The sequence below is a fragment of the Lampris incognitus genome, chromosome 16 (genome assembly GCF_029633865.1).
Source record: "Lampris incognitus isolate fLamInc1 chromosome 16, fLamInc1.hap2, whole genome shotgun sequence".
NCBI classification, from domain to species: Eukaryota; Metazoa; Chordata; class Actinopteri; order Lampriformes; family Lampridae; genus Lampris; species Lampris incognitus.
In genome coordinates this window covers 33,944,752-33,963,732 of record NC_079226.1, presented here as the reverse complement: position 1 = coordinate 33,963,732, position 18,981 = coordinate 33,944,752, and the positions used below count along the sequence as shown (strand labels likewise).

Genomic DNA, 18,981 nt, shown 5'->3' with positions numbered 1-18,981 from the left:
TGTCGATGGTGGGGTTGAGCCTGTATCTTATTATCAGCCTAACCAGCTTCTCGGGGTAAGGCTCCTAAAGCACAGTAACCAGCTTCAAACTTATCTGACTCCACTGTCACAACTGGGACGTGAAACTCAATCTTTTAATGTTTTTCTTTTCTTTTGGTTGCAAGGGCAAGAGCATGGTAATTCAGTTCTCTATTGGATAGAATTGTCTTCAGAATCAAAAAGACTGAAGGCAAACTGGCTTGCTGAAAAGTCTTGTTCATAAAAAATGCAGGTGGTCTTGATTTTTTTTTAATTTTTCTGGCTTAAGTGTTTCCGCATAAAAGAAATGACACGCCATTGTTTAATGTGACATTTGAAATCTACAAATGTTATGAATTCGTTTTGTCGAGGGTTGTTGTTTCATATATGTCCCTGGATCAGCTCAGAAAGTAGCGTTCTCCTCCTCCTGGTGCGACCACCGCCGGGAAAGTCCCGAGCAAAGGACTTGACCCCAGTCACTCCAATTACAAAGGTGGTTGTTTTGCCTAGGGCGGCTTCCAGGTGTGCAAAGGTTTAAGTATATGATCTCTGGATCAGTTAAATGTACAGAGAATGTGTGTGTGTGTGTGTGTTTGTTCCCCCCAGACCCCTGCCTGTATATTCCCCGTTTCGCCCAGCTGCTGGAGTTCGGCGAGAAGAACCACGAGGTTTCCATGACAGCGCTGAGGCTTGTACAGAGGATGAAGAGGGACTGGATGCACACGGGCCGAAGACCCTCGGGGCTGTGTGGAGCAGGTAACCATGAGATTGAGACCACATGAAATACACTCTCCCTTGCACTTTGCCGTCACCTTGCACATGCGCACATTATTCATGGATATAAGCAGTAATTGTCAACTTAGCTGAGTGCACGGGGAGAAACACATTTGCCCCTTTCGTCTTTAAATCAGAGCACTACTACGAGTCCCGCACACACGGACAAGTTTAGAAAGTTCCTCCCACTCATGACGTAACATGCAAGATGGAAAAGTAGATATGAAGACTTAAAATTCAATCATGAAACTACCAATTTATTTTAGGTCCCCAATAAAACTCATTTTGTGGGCTGATATTAAAACTGCCTTCACTATTACAGGCGGCTTTGCCGACTCAGCATGGGCAGCAGGTTATTTGCAGGAGGTTATGTTTGTTAAGTATGGGCTAATTTTAAACCCATATCTGCTAGTATCATCAACCCAAGAGAGTCTTCATATTGTATGAAATCCCATTTTCAGGACCGAAAACAAGCTTTGTGTCTGCTGGCCACAGGAGCTGGTGAATAATTCACCAGCGTGCAACATGTTTTAGAAGAGTTTTAGGTCTCTTTATGGTGGCTGTTAAGTTGTCAAAGAGGCTGGCTGAGCAGACTAACTGACCCGCCACAGCCGAGGCAGTATTGACCAGTGTCTGGCTGGAGTCTGGTCTCAGTGTCTCCAGCTGTCAATCATCCATGTTGGAGACAACGTGGTGCCAACGTGTGAACCGGCTGAGCCTCCGGGATGCTCCTCCGCCTGCCTCTCCTGGTTGCATCATCATCATCATCGTCCACGTCAGCTCGAATACTATGGCGCTTAGCTGCAATAATGCCGAGGAAGACATCCCGAAATCCACTCCTCCCGGCTCACATGTGCATTTGTGCTCAACAGTTTCAATTTTCAGCTTTCTCTGTTGCTGTGCTGCATTGCCTGAATAATTAATTTGCTTATCATGAATCATTAAAAATTGGGTACACTTAGAAGGAAGCGGTAAAAGATGTTTTTTTTCCGCCCTTTTTCTCCCCAATTGTATCCGGCCAATTACCCCACTCTTCCAAGCCATCCCGGTCGCTGCTCCACCTGCTCTGCCGATCCTGGGAGGGCAGCAGGCTACCACATGCCTCCTCTGATACATGTGGAGTCGCCAGCCACTTCTTTTCACCTGACAGTGAGGAGTTTCCCCAGGGGCAGGGGCACAATGAGGGGGGGGTGCAGAGGGTGCAATGCACACAGGCGCCGCATCAGCGGGGGCTCCAAAAGTACAGAGTACTGTAAACAATTTCTGGTTATAGGCCTATTTGTTTTTGAAAAGTTTAATATTTATAAATATTCTTTCTTAGATGAGAACTTTGGATTAGAATATATAGTTACATGTTATATTTTTTAATTATAATAAAAAAAAATTTGCGTACGGTCTTTTGGCGCCCCTGCTGATACGGTGCCTGTGTCCATTGCACCCTCTGCACCCTCCCTCATTGTGCCCCTGGCCGGGGGGACATAACGCATGGGAGGATCACGCTATTCCCCCCAGTTCCCCCTCCCCCCGAACTGGTGCCCCCGACCAACCAGAGGGGGCGCTAGTGCAGCGACCAGGACACATAGCCAAATCTGGCTTCCCACCCGCAGACACAGCCAATTGTGTCAGTAGGGACGCCCAACCAAGCCGGAGGTACCACAGGGATTCGAACCGGCGATCCCCGTGTTGGTAGGCAACGGTATAGACCACCATGCCACCCGGACGCCCTTGGGAAAAGTTTGTTACCCTGTACATTGAGGCAGCAGGCAGAAATCACATTTTCGGCAAAAAAGGTTTTTAGGATCGAAGAATTCACCGCTCATTTCCTTAATTCACTCGTGGGTTTTTTTCCAGTATACAATGATTTGCATCATTAAACCACCTCAACATACAAAGAACTGTGCAAACTCTCAAGAAAAACATTTTTTTTTGTCTGAACATCCTGGAGAAAGAAACAAAATTTTGCCTTCTCATTCTGTAAGATGCTCCGGTTTACGAGCATCGATCTAACAGCCAAGTCCCAGATAGGAGAAGACGGCGAAAAGTGGAGCTGCGCGGTTCCTGCGGCGACAGCGGCTGTATGTTTGAGACGGTTGGCTGCGGAGCTAAAAGCCCCACATCTCCCAGTCCTGAAGGCTGTTAGAAGTGTGCATGAGGAAGTAGTAGCACGCATCTATCTTTAAACGGGCTGTGGTGCGAGGGAACTCTAATGACCATTATATAACTGTTCCCCTTCAAGGCTCGCGCAGTAACTTATTATATAACATTAAAGTTGTTGTTATTCCCTTTTATAAAAACCGCTTTCCGTGTGAGGGGGCGGTCCGTTATCTGCGCTGGCTCAGGTTGCGTATTGTGTACTTGCAATTTTAGAACGCCAGCCAGGATGACTGTCAGAACTGCTGGTCTGCGTGGGCTAGCAGTTAGCTTAGCCTGCCCCACTTCTGCATCCTGTCAGACCGCCCTCGGTGCTTCCTCTTCGGGCGCAGCTCCGGGCAGGGCCGTGGTCCTTGGGCCCACCGGACGCAGCAAACCAAGCTCCCTCAACCGATCCGACACTAGCTCTCCCAGCCAAACACCTTCGACACACCTCCCCCGCACGCCACATGACAACACAAACGCAGACGAAAACACCACACAGTCAATGCTAGGCAAGGCCGCCGCCAGACCACCTCGGTGTTTCCTCTCTGGCGCAGCTCTGAGCTGGGCTGGGGTCCCTCGGCCCACAGGACGCAGCAGACCAAGCTCTTTCAGCCGATCCAACGCCAGCTGTCCCAGCCATCAAACAAAAAAAACCCCAAAAACATCGGAGATCAAAATAAAAACTTCACACGATGACACAAACTTAGATGTAGACATGGACAAAGACAGTGCATACTGCGTTAAGCAGTTGCAAATGTGACTTCGCGCCGTCATCTTACCACACACAAATATAGCAGAAGGTGTGTTGATGTACAGTATTTATTTATCTATTTACAGTGTATATACTGGATAAAAACGCCCTTTCTGAGTGTATTTACATTTATGATTTATTGATTGACCGCTGATGATTACGTATGGCATGAAACAGGTTGTGCTGTCTCATAAAGAATTTACTTGACTCACTGGATTATTTTGCTCCTTATTTGTTGAGCACTTTCCCTACCCCATTGGGTGTTTCTTTAAACAGAGTTTTATATATATATATATAGATAATATAATTTGTGGGTATATGGGTTTATATGGGTATATGCATTTGAGTAATGCATCTGTTTGTGTGGTACTGGTGGGGGTGGGAGGAGGGGGTCTCCAAGACCAGGGTGGGCAGCGTTGTAAATGGGTGGTCTTAGCAGGGTAGTTTTTGCTGTTCGTGCTGATGTGTGCATCGTCTTTCCTCAGCTCTCCTTGTTGCCGCACGCATGCACGACTTTCACCGCACCATCAAAGATGTCATCAATGTTGTGAAGGTGTGTGACAACACGCTGAGGAAAAGGTAGGTGGGCAGAAAGCAAGACATGGCCGGCTCGTCACCCCCAAGCTCCTTGTTTAAATAAAAGTTAGCTCATCCCAATTGAAAGATGTAACACTTGATTCAGAGAAACTAAGAAACTCTTGTACCATCCAAAAACGTAAACCTCACCTAGGTTAGGAGGCTTTTTTGGATTATTACTATTAATATTATTATTATTATTTTAATAGTATGAGTTTTTTGTTTTTTGGTACAAGAAGTGCAGGGTCCATTGCAATAAATGTTGGCTTCTGGTGTATTATTTTTCTGTTATGTGTGTGTGTGTGTTTGTGTGTGTGCGTTTGTGTGTGTGCGTTTGTGTGTGTGCGCGTGTCCAGGGCGCATGTCTTCAGCATTGGTAGTAGCTCTTATTGAAGTGCTGTAACACCACCTTTCCTAACTGCCTTTGTCAGTAAAGCTACAGAGTTGCCTTCCTCGGTCATCTGAAAGAGCAAAACTTTATTTCTTTTAATTTCAATCTAACGGTTTATTAATGGCTGTTTTTTTGTTTAAAAAAAAGTGATTATTTCATAGGGCGTCCGAGTAGCGTGGCAGTCTGTTGCGCTTCCTACCAGCACGGGGATTGCCGGTTCGAATCCCCGTGTTACCTCCGGCTTTGTCGGGATTCCCTACAGACACAATTGGCCGTGTCTGCGGTTGGGAAGCCAGATGTGGGTATGTGTCCTGGTTGCTGCACTAGCGCCTCCTCTGGTTGGTCAGGGTGCCTGTTCAGGGGGGAGGAGGAACTGGGGGAATAGCGTGATCCTCCCACGCGCTACGTCCCCCTGGTGAAACTCCTCACTGCCAGGTGAAAAGAAGCGGCTGGCAACTCCATATGTATCAGAGGAGGCATGTGGTAGTTTGCAGCCCTCCCCAGATCGGCAGAGGGGGTGAAGCAGCGACCGGGCCGGCTCGGAAGAGTGGGGTAATTTGCCGGATACAATTGGGGTGAAAAAGGGGGGGGTAGATTATTTCATTCCCAATTGAAATCCCTTTTGTTCTGTGTGCCCCTAAATCAGATTGACTGAGTTTGAGGAGACGCCCACCAGTCAGCTAACCATCACGGAGTTCATGACGACAGACCTCGACCACGAGTGCGACCCGCCTTCCTACACTGCTGGACTGAAGAAGAACAAAGAACCGCAGGTGTCTCTAAAATTAGCTCCCATAGCTGGTATAAATATAGGACGACAAGGGCGACGCATAAGGGCATTTTCTCATTGGTCCACTTGTTACAAATTGCCCCCACATTCACTGCTAACAAGGGAAAACAAAGTGAAATGGAAGGAATTAAGATCAACTTTTCCCACTGGTTCACATTAGGGAAAGGATGAGCTGACAGTAAGACCATCTGTCTGTGTGTTACTGCATGTGTGTCTTTCTCAGTGTCTATAGTTTCACTCCAACAACCTGAATTCAGTACTTCAACTGTGTCTCGCACCAGCCTCACCCACGCAAACTTCCTCATATTAACCCCCCCCCTTTTCTCCCCAATTGTACGTGGCCAATTACCCCACTCTTCCGAGCTGTCCCAGTCACGGCTCCACCCCCTCTGCTGATCCAGGGAGGGCTGCAGACTACCACATGCCTCCTCCCATACATGTGGAGTCACCAGCTGTTTCTTTTCACCTGACAGTGAGGCGTTTCACCTGGGGGAAGTAGCGTGTGGGATGATCACGCTATTCCCCCCAGTTCCCCCTGCCCCCCGAACAGGCGCCCCTAACCGACTAGAGGAGACGCTAGTGCAGCGACCAGGACACACACCCACATCCGGCTTCCCACCTGCAGACATGGTCAATTGTGTCTAGGCATGCCCGACCAAGCCGGAGGTAACATGGGGATTCGAACTGGCGATCCCCATTTTGGTAGGCAACGGAATAGACCGCTATGCTACCCGGGTGCCCCTCATATTATCTTTGTATTCGAAGACCAAAAGTAAATCTGAAAGGACTCAAAAGAGGTCACATTAGTGTTACTAACAGCCACTTGTAGCCCTCAGGTCTGCTGGTCTTTACTGGGAAAAGTTTGAACAAGTGTTGCCTCTGCCCCCGCCCTCCTTTTGATCACCAAACACAAAATAAAGTTGTTTTCTGGTTTCATTTCCTTACCACCCTGTATTTTCCTCCCCGCAGCTGTTGATTGAGTTGGCGAAAAAGATGGAGGACGTTGAAGGTGAGGATGCGATATCCCTGTGGGTCCACCGCCACATGAAAGCTGTCTCACTTTTCAGGCGTGTTTAGTCTCTTTTCATTCAAGAGCAAAAGCTGCCAGCTCGTCAGCGTACACTTAGACTGGCATCCGTGATACAAAGCCAGAGAAGAAGTTAGGTAACAAGCCTTACCACCGGTATGGTTGGTCGTTTGGCCTGAAACTCATCTGAATGTGGCCTACTCTTGTGGTTGATGCTGGATTTAAGATGGATGGGTAGTTTTAAACATTACCACCAAAATATTCTGGTGCACAAATGGATTCAATAACCATCAGCCTTTGTCCATCTATCTCACAGTACACACAGGCTAGTCTGACTGCATCGAATTGCATTTCACCCCATTTGATATTCTGCTGCTGCACTACTGATGATTCTACATTATACCACTGAGTGAGACAAGATGCAAGAAGAAGAAGAATAGCCAACATTATGAAGAGGATAAAAAACAAATCTCTAGTTGGACATCGACTTTGCATTGTTAAAAAGAGCATCAGTCCAGCTCTGCTCTCATTACCCAGCACTATAGATGCAGTAATGAGTCTTGCATCCATTATCTGGGGTGCTATAATCTCGACCTAATCTTCACCAAATGGCTGCTTACAATGTTAGAGATTTATGCATTTGAGCTCATTTTGCAGTCGTGGTCTTGTAAATCGCTCTGGATAAGGATAACTGTCGGCTAAAAGTGTCCATATAAATTTGAAATCCCGAGGGAGAAAAAGACCAAAACAAAAATGATGATAAAGAATGTGAATTGATTGAAGCCATTACCTTACATTTCCCCTTTCTTTATTGCAACAGATGAAATTGAGTGTTACCAGGATGAGATTGACACGGAGCTGGAGAGCTGCAGGCCCAAACTGAGAGGGGTTTACGCCGCCTATGTCAAACAAGGTACACCACACAGACGGTTATGTGTAGCAGACTGGCTCTGTAGTTAGCTGTACCTATCACCAGGCTGCTACAGGTTTAATCCCAGCAGTACCCAGCGGGTGTGGCCGCACAAGCCCGACCATTCTCAAAAGTTGATCGCGTTGATCTATCATGAGATGGGTCAGGCAGCAGTGGTGGGTTGTGTCGAGTAAGCCGTATAGGAGATGAACGATGCACATGGTGCACTATGCAAGCGTGTGTCAGCTGTTGTGAAAATCACTCCATTGTGAGATTCGTGACGTTTTGCCTCTGCTGCTGTTGCTAAGTTTTGCGTTGTCTCATCTAAACTACATAGACTACTTGGATTTGTCTCCAAAACTGATAAAATTATCCACTTTGTGCATGGGGCCACCTTTTTCAAAACACTCACGATAGGAGGAAGGCCACACCCGATCTCCTGAGAAAGACCAATGTGACCAGCTTGCAAAATTGGTCTGGCTTGAGCTATAAACCAGATAAACTCGTCCGGGTAGCGTAGCGGTCTATTCCGTTGCCTACCAACATGGGGCTCGCCGGTTCAAATCCCTGTGTTACCTCCAGCTTGGTCAGGCGTCCCTACAGACAGAATTGGCCATGTTTGTGGGTGGGAAGCCAGATGTGGGTATGTGTCTTGGTCGCTGCACTAGTGCCCCCTCTGGTCAGTCGGGACGCCTGTTTGGGGGGGAGGGGGAACTGGGGGGAATAGCGTGATCCTCCCATGTGCTACGTCCCCCTGGCGAAACTCCTCATTGTCAGGTGAAAAGAAGCGGCTGGTGACTCCACATGTATGGGAGGAGGTATGTGGTAGTCTGCAGCCTTCCCCGGATCAGCAGAGGGGGTGGAGCAGCGACCGGGACAGCTCAGAAGAGTGGGTTAGTTGGCCATGTACAACTGGGGAGAAAAAGGGGGGGAAAAGCCCCCCCCCCAAAAAGGGACAAATGTGTACATATACGAACAATTGTTGAATGAGGCCCATTGTTCTTATAAAGAAATAGGTGCTCTTGGCTGCCTGCAATGTGCGAGGTGATTGCTTTGTAACGTGGAGTGATACTGAATTGTGTAAAGGAATTAGATGTCATCACCGTTGTATACGGTCATGGCTGACAACCAGTCAGATTGCTTGATGTAAACTATCCGTTTTGTAAAGATTGTTAGATAGATTTAAAGGTAACACGGGGATTCAACCCGGCGATCCTCGTGTTGGTAGGCAACGGAATGGACCGCCATACCACCCGGATGCCCCATGCACATTTGTTCTTACACACCCATGGATTTTTTTTTTAAGCTCTCAAGATTGTCTGACGGGCAGAAGCAAAGCCTGATGGGTATTTGTAATTCCCTCCCCCGGACATCTATTGTCTACCTCTTGCAACCAGCAGTCACCCAGGCTTGAAAAGACATCACTGTCAGCCAACTCGGGTCTACATTCAGGGTAACCCAGGTTCTACCCTGGTCTGTGAGACAAACTGCAGGGCTAAAATATTCCATGGATGTGTGAGAACAAATCTGTACGTACCAACAATTGATGAGTGAGGCCCATTGCTTTATGAATGCTTTATGGACATGTTAATAAAAATAGTCGTTCTTATTGCCGCATTTGGTAACTGTTTTATAAAAGCAATAGCTCACCACAGGCCGTGATATATTCGCATTATATTACGGCCTGTCGTGAGCTATCGCTTGAATGAAACACAGAAGTTAAGTACTGTCGAGCTTGACAGCTAATTCTTTTCTTCTGCGAGTTCCCCTGGAGCTGGTAGGTTTGTGTGTATCCCCCAAGACCGGCTTAAAGAAAAGCTTGAAAACCCACCACATCCTCTCCAAATTTTCAAGATGGATCTCAGAGACACACAGAGACAGGTTGCTCTGTTACTGTCGATTTGTTGTTGGCTAGCTCGTGCAAGTTAAGATGCTACAATGCGTTGTGTCTCTCGCCTGAGTGCCTCTGACAGGGTGGAGACTCCTTGCCCCTGTGTTGTGTTGTTCTCCTTTTCTATTCATCGCCACAGGACCCCCTCCCAAGCACTTGCACACACACACACACACACACACACACACACACACACACACACACACACACACACACACACACACACACACACACACACACACACACAAATGCAAAATGTGTACACACACACACCTCAGAACTCACCCATGGGAAAACATGTTGTCTTCCTTTGTCTCGTGTTCTTTCTTCCTCTCCCTCACACATACAATTCACTTCCACAGAGACAAAGAAGACTTGACATGTTAATCCAGCGATCAGCCCTCCCTCGTTCTCTGAGTCCTTCTCTCTTCTCTGTTTGCCTCACACACGCAAATGCATAGTGAGGGGGCTTCCAGGCCATCATCGGTTCAGATCTGTTGCTCTGCCACCTGCCATGACTCTTCCAGTTCCATCGGCATTTGTTTGCTCTAAAATTGATGTGCTACCCTTCTCTGATATGAACTCGGCACAATAAAGTATTTTCAGAAATGAGGAAAGTCTATAATTCAGCCAGATAGCAGGGGCTGCAGGACTATAGAGGGTAAAATAATAATTCTCATTATTTTACTGGATACTGTGAATTCGAGCACTCAACATGAATATTAGCCTCGATAATTTTGGGAGCAAAATGATTTCACTGCAATTATTACTGTCAAAAACTCAAAATATTGCATTAGAAAATTTCAGTCATATTGCCCACGAATACATTAATGGCAATGTTCTTTTTTTTGGGGGGGGGTTCCCCCTTTTTCTCTCCAATTGTACTTGGCTAATTACCCCACTCTTCCGAGCCCTCCTCGGTCGCTGCTCCACCCCCTCTGCCGATCCGGGGAGGGCTGCAGACTATCACATGCCTCCTCCAATACATGTGGAGTCACCAGCTGCTTCTTTTCACCTGACAGTGAGGAGTTTCTCCAGGGGGACGTAGCATATGGGAGGATCACGCAATTCCCCCCAGTCCCCCCCCTCCCCGAACAGCCGCCCTGAGCGACCAGAGGAGGTGCTAGTGCAGTGACCAGAACACATACCCACATCCGGCTTCCCACCCGCAGACACGGCCAGTTGTGTCTGTAGGGACGCCCGATCAAGCCGGAGGTAACACAGGGTTTCGAACCGGTGATCCCCGTGTTGGTAGGCAACAGAATAGACCACTACGCTACCTGGACTCCCCATGGCAGCGTTCGTGATCATTAATTGTCTAAATTGAAATCACACAATACAGTAATGGACAATGAGTTGTGCAGCCCTGCTGGATACCCTACTCTTATGTCCTCTGTGGTTAGATGGATGCATTATTCATCATCAGGGGAAAATTGGAGCATTGGAACAGCTGCCTATTTAGATATTGGATCATCCTAAATACCTGTATAGAAAAATTTGTTTTCTGTTTATTTTTTTAGAGGTAAACCTAGGAATGAGGAGTTGGACATATCAGAAGGAATAATTTCATAATGATCTCCACTCTGTCTCCCAGTTGACCAGAAAGGCACTGAAGATGACGCCACCTCCACAGTCTCCAACGTGGCGGACAGCGATGATGAGGATGTAGACGAGGAGCTGAAGGCCGTGGCCAAGCACTTTGGCAAAGATGTGAGTGATCTCACTCTGGAAGCCCTGAAGAAATTGGAGGAAAGGGGGCCTGAGAAGGCAGGGGACGGAGACAAGGAGGAGGAGAGCTCACAGCAGCGTAAAGGTCCGTCGCTGGAGTCCATCCTTGGCCCCATGCCCACCGCAGCCAGCCTGGGCCTCTCGGAGTCACTCAACAACTGCATGGGCGAGGAGAAGGAGAATGGTAAGCTTACTCCATTTGTCTGTCCTTTCTCTTGGTTTTATATCACTCATACCTGATTGTTTTTCCTCTTTATAATAGCCCCATTTTTATCTCTATTAACGGCATTAATTGGAAATGAGATTTGCCGAGATCACTTTTTTCTTGCTTTCATTACGGGTGAGATATCCCATTGACATCAATATAACCAGGATGTCTTTATGCATGTTCAATAATCCAGGTAAGAAGATCAAAGTTGAATCAGTTCATCTGGATACAATTTTTATTGACAGATACATTTCATCACTAATCTAAGTGACCTCTTCAGTCTAAACTGACTGCAGGTGTCCCCATCCTTATAAACAGTACAGTGGCATAACGACCGAAACCAGCGATCAGTTCCATATGCAAATATGGGTGTGACCGTTAACTAGAGTTACAATGGCAGTGTGTGCTATTCACATGGCCGTCACTAATATAACCAGGAACAAAATTTTCTGGATTACTATTTCATTTGTTCTATTTTTTCATTTTTAGATTTTTCGTGTTTTCTGGACCACATCTGCTCTGAAGGTCTTGACCTCCTTTTATTTTTCATTTTATGTCACTATTGGGATGCTACTAGATGGGAGATAGCCCTGTAGATAGTAGTATTAAAACTGATTCTCCTAATCTCCCTTGATTACTATACATCGCTCCACGATGCCAGTTGTGACACTCAAATTCATCTGCCAGTTGCTGATCCTCTTGTAAGTAGCTTTGGACTAAAGCATCAGCTAAAGGAATAACTCAGAATCAGACACATTTTATTTGTCATTTCATTTCATGCGCGCAAGTGCATGAAATGAAATGAAACATTGTTTCCCCCAGCCCACAGCAGTGCAACACAAAGACAAAACACATCCAAAAAGAACTACAAGAACACTAAACAAAAAAAGTAATCACTGTCCAGGAGAACGAACGCCAGCCAGGATGACTGTCAGAACTGCCGGTTTGCATGGGCTAGCAGTTTGCTTAGCCTGCACCGCTTCCACGTCCTGTCAGACTGCCCTTGGTGTTTCCTCCTTGGGCGCAGCTTCAGTCAGGCCCGTGGTCCTTGGGCCTACAGGAGGCAGTAGACCAAGCTCCCTCAGCCAATCCAATGCTAGTTCTACCAGCCAGACACCTTCGACACACCTCCCCGCACTCCACACGACGACACTTAAAACACAGTCAAGTCTAGGCGAGGCCGCCGCCAGACCACCCTCAGTATTATCGGAACTGCCGATCTGCATGGGCTAGCAGTTAGCTTAGCCTGCCCCACTTCTGTGTCCTGTCAGACCGCCCTTGGTGTTACCTCAGGACGCAGCAGACCAAGCTCTCCCAGCTGATCCAGCACCAGCTCTCCCAGCCATCAAATGAAGACAATTTTAGATGCAGGCACGGACAAAGACACTGCATGGACGGTACTGAATTCGCTCTGCCATCTTCCCACACCGGAAGCAGAAATAAATGAGTAAATGTAAAATTACCATTATGGGGGTCTGAGTGGTGTGGCGGTCTATTCTGTTGCCTACCAACACGGGGATCGCCGGTTCGACTCCCTGTGTTACCTCCAGCTTGGTCAGGTATCCCTACAGACACAATTGGCTGTGTATGTGGGTAGGAAGCCAGATGTGGGTATGTTTCCTAGTTGCTACACTAGCGCCTCCTCTGGTTGGTCAGGGTGCCTGTTCAGGGGGGAGGGGGAACTGGGGGGAATAACGTGATCCTCCCACATGCTACTCACTGTCAGGTGAAAAGAAGTGGCTGGCGACTTCACATGTATTGGAGGAGACGTGGTAGTCTGCAGCCCTCCCCAAATTGGCAGAGGGGGTGGAGCAGCGACCAGGACGGCTTGGAAGAGTGGGGTAATTGACTGGGTATGATTGGGGAGAAAAAAAAAGGGGGGGGGTAAATTACGATTATGAAATTGGGGATTTGTGCCAAGCACTCCAAGGCCCAACCCCAATTCCAATCCTGGCCTGACTGAAATAACCCCATGTTGGTTATTTCTGTGTAGTCCTGCCCATAGAAATTTCTGCCTTGCACTCATATCAGATGAGCATGCATAGAGACATTTTCAGAAAAAATAAATGGGAGAAACCTCATGAAGAGCATCAGAGTCTTGCAGGATGGACAGGCGTGCAATCGGGGCCAAGTGGGCCGAGCAGACAATGCGGTAACAGAATTGCAAATAAACACTACAAATAAACAAATAAGCACATACGAAGAGTACAGTGTGAGAACCATGTGTGTCTGGAGGTCGAGACACAACAGACGAAACAAAAATCCGACTAGTGCCTTCGGAGAGGCCAAAGCCCAGGTCAACGGGAACAGCAGAGGAAACAGCATAGACATGAGCTTCGTCCCCAGTGTCCCCACGCGGCCCCCAGCAATAAAAACTCCACCGCTGACATGCATACGAGAGACCGCTCACAGCAATGATGCAGACTGACACAGAAAGTAGGTTAGAAGGGTGTGAGAGCTTTCATGGAGGTCGGGGATTGGGGGCATTCCCACCAGCAGGACCCGGACTTCAGTACTAACCAGAAAGACTAACCAAATCTCACGTTGAGAAGGAGAACCCCCCTCCCCCACCCCCGATAAAAGAAAAAAAATGTAAGGGAAAAGCACCATCAAGGCTGATGAACTCAGCAGTGACAGCTAGTCAATAATATTGAGAATAAGTGGGTTTTAAGTCTAGATTTGAAAGAAGACCGCAGAGTCAGCCTCTCTTGATGTCAGCCGGAGGACTTCTGCAAAGAAAAGGGAGGCGGAGAGAAAACACCCCGCAACCTGCTTTGTTCCTGTTTGGCTCTGTGAATAGACAGGAGGCCGATTCTCAAATGATGACGAGCCAGTACGTGTCATCAGACAGATGAGAGTCTGAAGCAGCCACCCCAGGGCAGGCAGCGAGGCTCAAGGACACTAGAGGACAGGGTGTGGTTAGAGCCCGGGTCAACACGAGGGAGGAATTAGCAGCGGTCTACCTGGCCAATAAGACACAGCCATGTCTCACTGGCTCCTCTGTCCTTTTTTTTCTGGAGGCAAGGGGATTTCCCCCCCCTTTTTCTCCCCAATTGTACTTGGCCAATTACCCTATTTTCTGAGCTGTCCTGGTCGCTGCTCCATCCTTCTGTGGATCGGGGGGGGGGGGCTGCAGACTACCACATGCCTCCTCCAATACACGTGGAGTCATCAGCCGCTTTTCACCTGACAGTGAGGAGTTTCACCGGGGGGACGTACTGTGTGGGAGAATCACGCTATTCCCCCCAGTCTCCCCACCCCAAACAGGTGCTCCGACCGACCAGAGGAGGCACTACTGCAGCGACCAGGACACACACCCACATCCGGCTTCCCACCCGCAGACATGGCTAATTGTGTCTGTAGGGACGCCCGACCAAGCCGGAAGTAACACAGGGATTCAAACCGGCGATCCCCATGTTGGTAGGTAACGGAATAGACCGCTACGCTACCTGGATGTCTCCTCCGTCTTTACGCGTGTGATAAGGAAGGCACAGTGAGAGGACTGAATACAACCCCGGACTAGTTGTTGAACCAAAGAAGAAGGAAAGTGTGTTGGATTGTTGCTAGCTAGACGCCTCCTGAAAAGGGGAGAATTTGTGCATGCCAGTGTGCTTGTGTGTGTTATTGTGAATAATAGATAACAAACGGTGCGCCACACCAACCCCGCTGTCACCTCGTGACCCTCCTATCCGCTCTTGCTGCTGCAGTTCAAGCAGGACGTCCTCTGTCGCGGCACGATCCCTTGGCCCTAAAGCCACTTGCAGACCGTCCAGAAGGCTGCAGGGAGCCTCTGTTGTACGAGGGGGGACGGCTGGACGAGGGTGAGGTTAAAAGTGAGAGGAGTCACCGCCATAAGATTGCGATGAATCACAGGTCGCTGAATCATAGCCCTTCGGAGTAACTGTAGTCCCTTCTCCCTTTCTGCCCCTGTCTCAGGCAGTGACGTTATTTTGAGTCATCTCTCAGGGGGGAGGCATTCAGCCCCTCGCTGTCTGCAGCCTTGAACCAGGAAACGTGAGGCGAAACTGGAAGATCAGTCGTTGAAGAGGGCTTTTAATTTTGCAGTTAATGGGACTTTAGTTTGATCTAACTGTATGGTTAAAGAGAACCACTTACATTTCTGTGTGTGTGTGTGTGTGTGTGTGTGTGTGTGTGTGTGTGTGTGTGTGTGTGTGTGTGTGTGTGTGTGTGTGTGTGTGTGTGTGTGTGTGCGAGTGGTTGCATGCTTGTTTGTGTGTTTTGACGCGTACATGTCTGCCGTCGGTGTGGAGCATCCTTGAGTTTTTGTTGGTGTTGGAGCTGGGCTGTCTGCAGATGGTGGTTGCATGCTGGCTGGCTGGCTGGCTGTCTGGCTGGCTGGCTGGCTGTGGTTGGGTTGCAGCCTTGGCTAATTGCTGTGGATTAAGGAGGGGCTACCGTGGCCCCCACCAGCTCCGTCTCTGAAGCATTATGTGGACAGAGTACCTTGTCATTAGGCCCGCGCCTTTCATCTTTGTCCGGGAGTAAGTGTGTGTGTGTGTGTGTGTGTGTGTGTGTGTGTGTGTGTGTGTGTGTGTGTGTGTGTGTGTGTGTGTGTGTGTGTGTGTCATGGGCAGAGTGGGACAGGAAATAATGGAGGGCATAATTTTGGATTCTCTCAGGAAGAAAGAACAACAAAGAAAAGGCAAAAACATTAGAAAGGAAATGACAAGGCTCCTCTGAGGCGGTGGCGGGGCGGGGCAGGGGGGGGGCCTCATTGGTCAAACTGCCCAGAGAAGGACAGAGCAACTGCTGCTAATACAGGAACCTCAAAGAGATATTGGGCTAAAACGAGCTTCAAGTACCCGTGTCAGTGTCTTTATACAAAAACACCTGATGCTGAGAAACGTTTGCCATGTTACAAAGGAGGCGGCACTGTGGCGAAGTGGTTAGCCTGGTCACCTCACAGCAGGAAGGTCCTGGGTTCGAGCCCTGGGGTAGTCCCGCCTTGGGGGTCGTCCCGGGTCGTCCTCTGTGTGGAGTTTGCATGTTCTCCCCGTGTCTGTGTGGGTTTCCTCCGGGGGCTCCGGTTTCATGTAGACATGTAGGTCTGGTGAATCGGCCATGCTAAATTGTCTCTAGGTGTGTGTGTGTGTGTGTGTGTGTGTGTGTGTGTGTGTGTGTGTGTGTGTGTGTGTGTGTGTGTGTGTGTCGGCCCTGTGATGGTCTGGCGGCCTGTCCAGGGTGTCTCCCCGCCTGCCACCCAGTGACTGCTGGGAGAGATAGGCTCCAGCATCCCCGCGACCCTGAGAGCAGGATAAGCAGTTTGGCTAACAGATGGATGGATGTTACAAATGGGAGCAAATTGTTCTTCCTTTGTCAAACACTCCCATAAATGGCAGATTTCTCGGACTGGGGGGGGGGGGGGGAGAAGCCGCGTGTAACATTAAAGTCATTGTAATTATCCTGCCTTTATCAATTTTTTCCCCGAGAGACTGTCCGCCCTTTGGCTGATCATCTTTCAGTCGCTTCGGTGCGGCGATCCCAAACTGCAGTGGTCCGCCCCTGTCGTTCGGCGAAGGTGATGGATGGGGTCGCCGCTAAAAGTATCAGCTGACATTTAAAGTTTAGTTACATAACGTGCCTCATTCGCGGTCTAAAAAGTTCTGCACGAAGAGATGCGATCACTTCCCTTTCTGTTACTTGAAGCTTACTAGCTGGAGTTGCTGCCAGCGGTGGCACTAAGTATACTATCCCTAGATGTGTGTATTTTTTTTCTGTCCTATCTTTCATCCCCTTTTTACCCTGTCACGCCATCGATAGCCTGTCTCAGTAGTAGCATTTTCATTTACCTCCGCTGTCGGGAGAGGAAGTGAGCCGCAGAGAGCGGTCAGGCCTCGGCGGCCGGCCGGCAGGAGGAACGTGACTCGGCCACCTCCGGACGCATTCGCCGCACACGTCTGCAGACGGGGTCTTCGGGGGGGCCGCTGGCTCGCACCATTAGAGCCCGCATTGATCGAAGCGCACCGTTTCCAGCCGAGCACTTAGTTCAATCAATGGCGTTTGCCCCGACCTTAACAGCCCCGGAGAGCGCAGGGGTGCCAGCCCACAGTTTTTACGGCCCGGGAGGATCTGGGCGAAGGAAAGGCCATTTTGAAGTGTGAAATGCAGGATTTCGGGAGAGCGTGCTCTGCTTTAAAACACACCCAAGGCAGAGTGCAGTCCATCTGAAAATGCTAACTTCCTTTCACGCCACTCTCTGCTGCAATTTGACGGGTGTTGGGCTGTGTTGAAAAAGCCAGTATTTTTCCCCAGACAATGTGTTGTTGTCCATCCGTCTCATCTAAGTGGAAACACTGAGGGCAGTTATTTTGCTAAATCCCGTCTCTGTGTTCTGGCTGTGTGAGTGCCTCTTTTCACAGATCTTTTCTTTTTTTGATTGTTTTTTCCTCCCTTTTTCTCCCCAATTGTACTTGGCCAATTACCCCACTCTTCTGAGCCATTCCAGTCACTGCTCCACCCCCTCTGCCGATCCGGGAAGGGCTGCAGACTACCACACGTCTCCTCCGATATATGTGGAGTCGCCAGCTGCTTCTTTTCACCTGACTGTGAGGAGTTTCACTGGGGGGGACATAGCGTGTGGGAGGATCACGCTATTCCCCCCAGTTCTCCCTCCCCCCCGAACTGGTGCCCCGGCCGGCCAGAGCAGGCGCTAGTGCAGCCATCAGGACACATAGGCACATCCGGCTTCCCACCCGCAGACACGGCCAATTGTGTCTGTAGGGACACCCAACCAAGCTGGAGGTAATGCAGGGATTCGAACCAGCGATCCTCCTGTTGGTAGGCAGCGCAATAGACCGCCACCCGGACGCCGCGTGTGCCTGTTTTGACAGATCTGTGCGCTGACAGCAGCTCTGGAGACTCGGTCGTAGTGTTTTTAGATGTGTGGGCTCCGACGTGTCGTCCGCAAAGGGTCGTTCGAGGTTACAAGAAAACTGGAAGATTCTTCCTCCACTTAGGCAGCACCACTTTTTGCCTCCCTCGAGCCGCCGGGTACGTCGGATCACATCTGTTATGTCGTGTGTGTGGTGACGTGGTAACACGGGGGTAAAGGAGACCGCCCTGTAATCAGGAACACCCAGCTTGTGTTTTTTTCCCAGCAGCTCTTCCCCTTAAATACATTTTACCTTCTGGCAACTGAGACTGCCACCGCCATGGCAGGTGACAAGGCTTCCCCTGCTTACACCTCCTCACGGGGGTGACCAGGGGTGGTTTTCCGGTAGTCAGCAGTAGAGGACTGTGCCGGGCAGCTCCCAGGTGCGAGTGTGTGTAAATGGTGAATGGGAGGTGCTTCTTTTCCTGAAAAAGGTCGCGAGTGGTGGTAATTTTCCTGGCTAATCATCTGCCTCCCTGTCAGTCTTTGTGTCTGTCTGCCAACTGTTGTTAATAATTCACAGCTGACTGCATGGGTGCCAGTTGATAATCTGTCTGTCAGCAATATTTGATAATTTGATAATTAAAAGTTGATAACTTTATTCGGTTAATCATTAGTTAGTTTCACCTCCTCATTTACAGTCTGGTTCTGAGACAGCTGGGGAGACCTGTGTGTGTGTGCGTGTGTGTGTCCGTCCAGCAAGGAGAAGGAGGGTGGGGGTGTGTGGGGTATGTTTACGATGCCTGGGGCAGTACAGTAGAGCTTGACGGACAGATGGCTGGACAGAGAAGCCGGAAAGGGGCGGAGGCATGATTGGATAAGGGGGGAAGGGTGGGGGGCCCGGAGCGGCGATGACGGCGCAGGGAGACAGGCAAGGCTGAAACGCGCT

General features: G+C 49.1%; 1 protein-coding gene across 1 annotated transcript in view; it reads left to right on the top strand.

Moving 5' to 3' along the window:
* Positions 1-18,981, top strand: part of LOC130125913 (transcription factor IIIB 90 kDa subunit-like) — a 130,165-nt gene that overhangs the window by 45,345 nt on the left and 65,839 nt on the right. The window contains exons 6-11 of the mRNA XM_056295259.1: positions 625-774; positions 4,165-4,258; positions 5,293-5,419; positions 6,406-6,445; positions 7,284-7,418; positions 10,898-11,176. Coding sequence (XP_056151234.1) covers positions 625-774; positions 4,165-4,258; positions 5,293-5,419; positions 6,406-6,445; positions 7,284-7,418; positions 10,898-11,176 — 825 coding nt within the window. The remainder of the gene's footprint in view (positions 1-624; positions 775-4,164; positions 4,259-5,292; positions 5,420-6,405; positions 6,446-7,283; positions 7,419-10,897; positions 11,177-18,981) is intronic.